This window comes from Cornus florida, unplaced genomic scaffold (assembly GCF_030987335.1).
Source record: "Cornus florida cultivar Cherokee Brave unplaced genomic scaffold, ASM3098733v1 CherokeeBrave_3.0.0_Hap2_Chr10, whole genome shotgun sequence".
Taxonomy (NCBI): domain Eukaryota; kingdom Viridiplantae; phylum Streptophyta; class Magnoliopsida; order Cornales; family Cornaceae; genus Cornus; species Cornus florida.
In genome coordinates this window covers 89,434,103-89,440,407 of record NW_026775580.1, presented here as the reverse complement: position 1 = coordinate 89,440,407, position 6,305 = coordinate 89,434,103, and the positions used below count along the sequence as shown (strand labels likewise).

The 6,305-nt window shown below is 35.8% G+C and overlaps 1 protein-coding gene across 5 annotated transcripts; it reads right to left on the bottom strand.

Annotated features, from left to right (window-relative positions):
- Positions 1-391: 391 nt before the first annotated feature.
- On the bottom strand, positions 392-6,066 carry LOC132279993 (uncharacterized). 5 transcript variants are annotated; one of them, XM_059782082.1, is made up of 9 exons: positions 5,654-6,065; positions 5,054-5,221; positions 4,014-4,260; positions 3,626-3,811; positions 3,085-3,353; positions 2,110-2,340; positions 1,885-1,967; positions 902-969; positions 392-699 (listed from the first exon to the last, which is right to left on the bottom strand). In XM_059782082.1, the coding sequence occupies exons 1-6, from the start codon at positions 5,903-5,905 to the stop codon at positions 2,164-2,166; spliced, it is 1,299 nt and encodes a 432-aa protein (XP_059638065.1). In that variant the 5' UTR covers positions 5,906-6,065; the 3' UTR covers positions 392-699; positions 902-969; positions 1,885-1,967; positions 2,110-2,163. The 5 variants fall into 5 exon arrangements, with proteins under 5 accessions (XP_059638065.1, XP_059638067.1, XP_059638066.1 ...); XM_059782084.1 differs by lacking the exon at positions 1,885-1,967 and having other exon boundaries at positions 5,654-6,066; XM_059782083.1 differs by lacking the exon at positions 902-969.
- Between the last annotated feature and the right edge of the window lie 239 nt (positions 6,067-6,305).

Below are 6,305 nucleotides of genomic sequence, written 5' to 3'. Positions count from 1 at the left end.
CCCAATGGGGATACAACACTTGGACTGGACACGTCATATGCCCCGTATCATAGGGATTTCATAAGCTTTCCTTGAGAGAAGACACTGGATTTTTTTCCCATGATAAACTAATATATATATAGAGAGAGAGAGTGTTTTGTTTTACTGTCGATGAGAATAATTCCGTATGACACTCCTGAATTCCACCATTGTCTTGAAACTTTCGGTGTTCAACGACTTTGTCGGGTTTTTAAGCAAACCTACCAACCCAACCCATAACCATCCTTCAAAATAACCAGTTTTAAGCAAGTTTGGTTTTAGCATTTGATCTTTGTTAATGTGTCCAAGTTCAAATTCAGTATTTATCTAAGCTATATTCCTCGCCTCAAGGTAATAATGAAGTGAAAATTTCAGTTAATCTGTGAATCAAAACTTACAGGTCTTACATATAATAATAATAATACTAAATCCATCCTTAACAGTTAAATTGGTTCTTTAAAAACAGAACAATAAAGTTGAACCTTTCTTTATAATGGAACGTCCAACCAAAACTTACGCCCACCCGGGAAAAAAAAAACAAAGGGTGTGGGGGGTATCAAACAACATTGTAAAGATTACTATCATTCCATGTTAATTTCCATGTACCTCATCCTCCATCCTCTAGTAATCGATACAGAAGGGAACTACCATCAAATAACATAACATTGTAAAGCTGAGGTCCTGTCCATGGAAATGCAATCACAATAAAAATAAAAAATAATAATAATAAATATATAACTTAGAAACTACATAAAGATATATTGAAAGAAAAGCAAAAAATATGATGTGAACAAACACCATCTACATGGGTGATGAAAAATATTCAATACACAGGCAAAAAAACTTCACAAAATGCAAAGACTTGTTATCTGAAGGCACAAACCAAGCCAAGCTGAACTAGACATGATCATCATCACTTCCGACAAATCATGAATTAGTAGACAAAAGCACCTGTGACATTTCACAAAAGAAATCGTAAAATTACATTCTGACACAAGTACCTGCAAGCTCACATGAATTTTACGCAAAACCAAGTAAGAAAAAGATTGAAAAGAAATGACCCTGCATCAAGTTTACATTATCCCATTAATCTTTAGAACTCTTGTCATACTAAAGTGGAATGGTCAAAATGGGTGCAGTTTTTGTCATCACACTTCAGGATCTACTAATTCACTTGAATCTGTCTCTGAACAGGCTAACAGAATTAAACAAGCCAGCTTCAAGAGTCAAGTCTATTGACCTAAAAACCTACAATATATTTTTCCTCATTCATATCATGTAATCTGATATAGTAATTTTTTTTTTTGGTTAAAAATATTAACTGAAAATTTAACCGTCTTATGCCTAACATGAAGTTGTCATGATGTCGTTATTGCCTGAGATCCCACTTGAATTTACTCGTCTGTTTATTTATTATTATTATTAATAAATTCAAGAATGATTTCATAACAACAAATGGGGCCATAAGGAATTTTTTTGCTGTTGGTGCGCAAAACTACCATTGTGAGAGATTCAAAGCATTGTAACGGATAAGAATAGTATTAATAAACCGTAAACATAAACATATTCATAGGATTTTTTTCGGTACATATAAACATGTTTCTGGATTTTACTCGACCAATTCCCTACAGATTTGATTGCATAACTGTGTTACAGAATCAGCATAATAATATGAAAACTGCTTCAGGAATTAAAAAAGGTATAAATAGTAAGAAAATTAAACTTGAAAGAAAAGGAGAGTTACAAAATGTAGGACAACACACACCCCCACAAAAAAATAAAGGTCATGAAAGCATTTTATAAGTATCATGACAATGAACAAAATAATATATGTTACTTAAATGTAAGATCAACATAAATCTGCACCTTTGATACAGAAGACGGCAAAGCACATCAGGACTACAAAACTACTTTCCTTTATAGATGTTAGTCAAACCTTCCTCAGAAAACTGTAGAGTCCAAGCAACCAATACAACAGTGCATAAGAATGATAAATTTCTTATAGACTTGCAACTTTGAAGCTTAAAATAAACTGCTTTCCCTTATGAAAATGTATATGGATCAGGAAAAAAGAGAGAGAGAAAGAATTACCTGATGCACAAAGAAGAGGTGCACTAATTTATAGAACAGAGGGAGGCAGAGTAGTCAACCAAATCTACCTCCCCCTCTCCCTCTCCCTCTCCCTCTCCCTCTTCCCCCACCCCTTCCTCTTCCTCTCCCTCTGGATCCCATTCTACCATGGTCCTTCGCATCATCTCTTTCAAAATTGAACATGCTCATTCTTATATCCTCTGCCCCCGCTTTCTGAGGAGCCCCTTGTGCCTGAACAAGTTGGGATTTAATGATATCAAATACTGCCAAAAATGTAACATGTGCAACAATGATGATGGTTATGATGATGACTAGTAGTCTCTATTATCTGACCCTCAAACCCAAACTGGTTTCCTAGGCGTCATCTACAGGTGCAGTTTTCAATTTTCAACACCCAAAACCATTGCAATAATATAATTTTCAGTTTTTCACCATCTGGAGTAAAACCTTTTTCATAAAAGAAAAAGAAAGAAAATAGGAAGAGACCTCGATCCAAAAGGGTGAAATAGGTGGACCCTCACTGGATCATCCTAATCATTACCATGCATAGCTCATGAGTGGGAGTGGGACCAAATGGAGCCCAATTTTACTGAGAACTATGAAGATAATTATTATTTTTCTTTCTTCTCTCTACCATTCTTGAAACATTCACCTGTGGGTTGGAAGTTACGACCCAATGCCACCAAGACAGAGGTGAACCGGTACTACGAAGATAATTTTCAACATCTGGTTATGTTTTCTCAAACATTTGAAGTAGAAAAAAAAAAACCGAAGAAGAAAGGAACTCTATCCAAAAGCTTGAAATGGAAGGACCAACACTTGATTTTTCTAATTATTACCACGCCTATCTCTTAAGGACCCTCACTTAATCGGTTTAAGTTTTACTGAGAACTATTTAAAGATCTCATATTGTCATTGTCTCGTTGTCGTCATCATCATCATTTTCAATATGAAAGATTGTGAAAGAATGCTGACTTGAAGATCTTCCAAATCCAATTGGTTTTGAAGCTGCCTCGCGAGAGCCTCATCTTGGCTAACATTGCGAAGCTCATCCCTCATTGAAGGGTTTGGCCCAGCTTTCTTCCTTTCCCATTCATCTAGAGTGTAAACCGGTGATTCTTCCTCTCTCCCCTTCCCTCTATGTTTTCGACCTCTAGAACGATGATTATCCCAATTTGGCTGACTCATTTTCTGGAGGAGTTTTTGTGCAGCTGCTTGGTTTTGAACAGGGAGAGATTCAGCCACTGTAAAAGTTGAATAGATATTATATCAGTGAAGACATATAGTTGATTATGAAGAGACTTTAAATTTAAATACACTAAAAAGAAGGGATAACTCTGAACGGCATGCAAGTCAAATCAATCCTATTGTTTTTCACGGCATTTGCAAAGGTTTTTATTTTGTTTTACTAAGCATTCGTAATGAATGAATTCTCTATTCTTGACACATAATTAGAAGAAGTCCATTCTAAGAGAGGCAAATATTCACTGTGCTATAAAAAGAAAAGAAGTCACACCTTCTTTAAGTCTTGCTTCAGAGCTACTTGGTTTTTCTTCACTTCTTTCTGCATGTGAAGCTAATTTCACATCATCATCCATCCTATTATCAATTTTCTGAAGCATGTTGATCTGCTTAAATTCATGATTTCCACCTTTTTCAACAGGAATAGGCCCAGAGCTTTTGGATGTGGACCCAGGATACACTGCAATTCATCAAATCTTGAATTATTATTTTGGCTGAAGAAACATACCCTATCCTTAGAATAACTAATGCCTCCACTGTTTTGAAAGAGCCCTTCTATTATAATATAACAATTAGAATAACAGTCAAACCAATCCCCCACCCCCAGGATAAAAAAAAAAATAAAAATAAAAAAAAAAAAGGTGAAGGATTGTAACACTGACGAGAAAATCTGCCTTGCTGAGCAGATCGAAGTGAAGGCAACCTGACTTTCAACTTCTCGAATGGTGGAGGACCACTGGTGTCACTTTCCTGTGATCGCCTCAAGGATGAGCGAGAGAAACCTGAATATTTTTTGTTCATCTGCCATTCTTCGTAAAGTGACTCAACAACACCTCCTAATACAGTTATTACTTTAGGATTCAAACACACAATACCACCATGTATCACAGCTTTATTTTCCAAACGGACCTGCAAATAAGGACAAAGCAAAGGAAATTACGACCATAGTTGTAAGAGAACTAAGGGATATAATATGCCAATGAAATGTGAATCACTAAAACAAAACAGACGAGTTAAATACAGACTGGAACTGATCCATTAAATGAAATGAGGTTTATATTAACCAATAACAAATGCATAACCCAACTTACATGGTAAAAATAAAACTAAAAATATGCAGAAAGTTAAGAATGATAAATAACAGAATTTTATGCACAGAAGCATATGTTTCACGCCCATTTATCAACAAATTAGCAAGTTGTTAGGCACTGGAAAGTACTCCAAATCTCTAACAAGTTACAACTAGCACTTGTACCAAAAGTAGGAATGTTGAAATTCCACGGTTCAGGAAGAAGTTCGTACTATTAAAATGGGGTGTACAATAAGATACACTTAGTTATGAAATATTTCATATGGCATATCTAAGCAAAGAGAAACACAAAACTAATATCATATTTTTTGGGTAAAAAACTTATAGTATGAGGTGGTAAATGTAGTCAACGATATAGCGGGCTTACTAAATTATTCCAGAATTATAATATGCATGACAGACTTTCACATAAACTTATAAACTTCACAGTATTCCAGAACTTTTTCTATAATGATACAAGCCTCTCTCTCTTTCATACACACATACACCACACACACAAACAAATGAGTTGCTATACAGGATATACAGAGCAAGTATAGTGAAATTGCACCCTATCAAATAAGCGCAATTCAATAATATTTGTAAAGAACAAGATGGTAGAAATGGTAACACCTTAGTGCCGGGAACAACATCATCAGGAACGGAGGGTATATGTGAGAACTCTATAGCAGTTATCTCAGAGTGCCCATCAGTGAGAACCAATCTTAACAGGCGCTGATTATTTGAATTTCCTGAACTATCCGCTACACTGCTCCGAGATACGTCTCTAGCAGAAGATATCTATTTAGGAGAGAGAATGAGGAGAATTGAATCAGTACAAAGTAATTAAGTTCAAGAACATCAATGTCTTAGAATGCTCTGTTTGGTTACAATGGTATGAAGTCAGAGAATTAAATCAATTGAGTCAAGAACATATACATAGTTGTGCTTGCGTGTTGTGTGAGATAGAAGAAACAAAAACAGCATATAACATTAGAAAAAATAAAAAAAGCATACTAGCATCACTCAAACACATCATTGTTTCTCTTTTTTCCCATAGTTTTCTCAGCAACCAAACGAAGTATATTGAAAATTCATGAAACGGGGTAGAGAGAGGCTAATTCTAAGGAGATGTAACGAAATTAACTAAGATTGATAGTAAAGAAAATTTAGATATAGATATACATACGCATACAAATTGTGTGTATATAGAAAGAGGGAGTAGGAGAGTGCCTGAAGAACTTTGGGGCCTTGAAGATGAGAAGACTTGCGGAGAAGAGAAGGGTCGGGGAGAGACTTTCCACCAATGGATCGCAAATCCATATTCGCCAGTTCTGATTCAAGTAAATCAATGGTAAGGGTTTCGCCATGTAAAGCGGACTGAATGACGATTAGGGCTTTAACCTGATCGACGTCTCCGAAAGACCAGCCTCTGCTAATTAGGGTTTCTATAAGAGATTCTGAAGCAGCCAAAGAGCTCTCCATTTTCGAGCGCCTATCAGATGTTTGCGAGTTTTCTTTGAAACCCCCGACTTTCAAGAGAAAAAAAAAACAAGGACTTTCAACGGTGAATGTGTTGTGTTCTAGTGGGCTTTGATATGGTATTTCATGGCTTGGGCCTTGGGGTTGTTAGGAAAAAATCAATAGGGTCTGGTTCTGGGCTAGATGCACTATGTAAGGGTTTCAGAAAGTTGGGTTTATGAAGGTGCCATTTAGTTTAGGACAATACTTGGTTCTCCCATGAGAGCTTAAAGTTTATCTTCTCAAGTGAGGTGGACCAATAAAATTAGAACACATGTTTAAAAAATTTTAAAATGTAAAAAGATGGGTATTATCCATTTTTCATCTCATGCATTCTCTTTCTCCACACTTCATGTTTCTTCAT

Excerpts from the sequence above, each read along its gene's own strand:
- LOC132279993 (XM_059782084.1), bottom strand. The coding sequence starts at position 5,905 with ATGGAGAGCTCTTTGGCTGCTTCAGAATCTCTTATAGAAACCCTAATT. Across the intron at positions 5,222-5,653 it reads AAGGCCCCAAAGTTCTTCAG|ATATCTTCTGCTAGAGACGT; the intron begins GCACTCTCCTAC and ends TCTCCTAAATAG. Across the intron at positions 3,354-3,625 it reads TGAAGCAAGACTTAAAGAAG|TGGCTGAATCTCTCCCTGTT; the intron begins GTGTGACTTCTT and ends CAACTTTTACAG.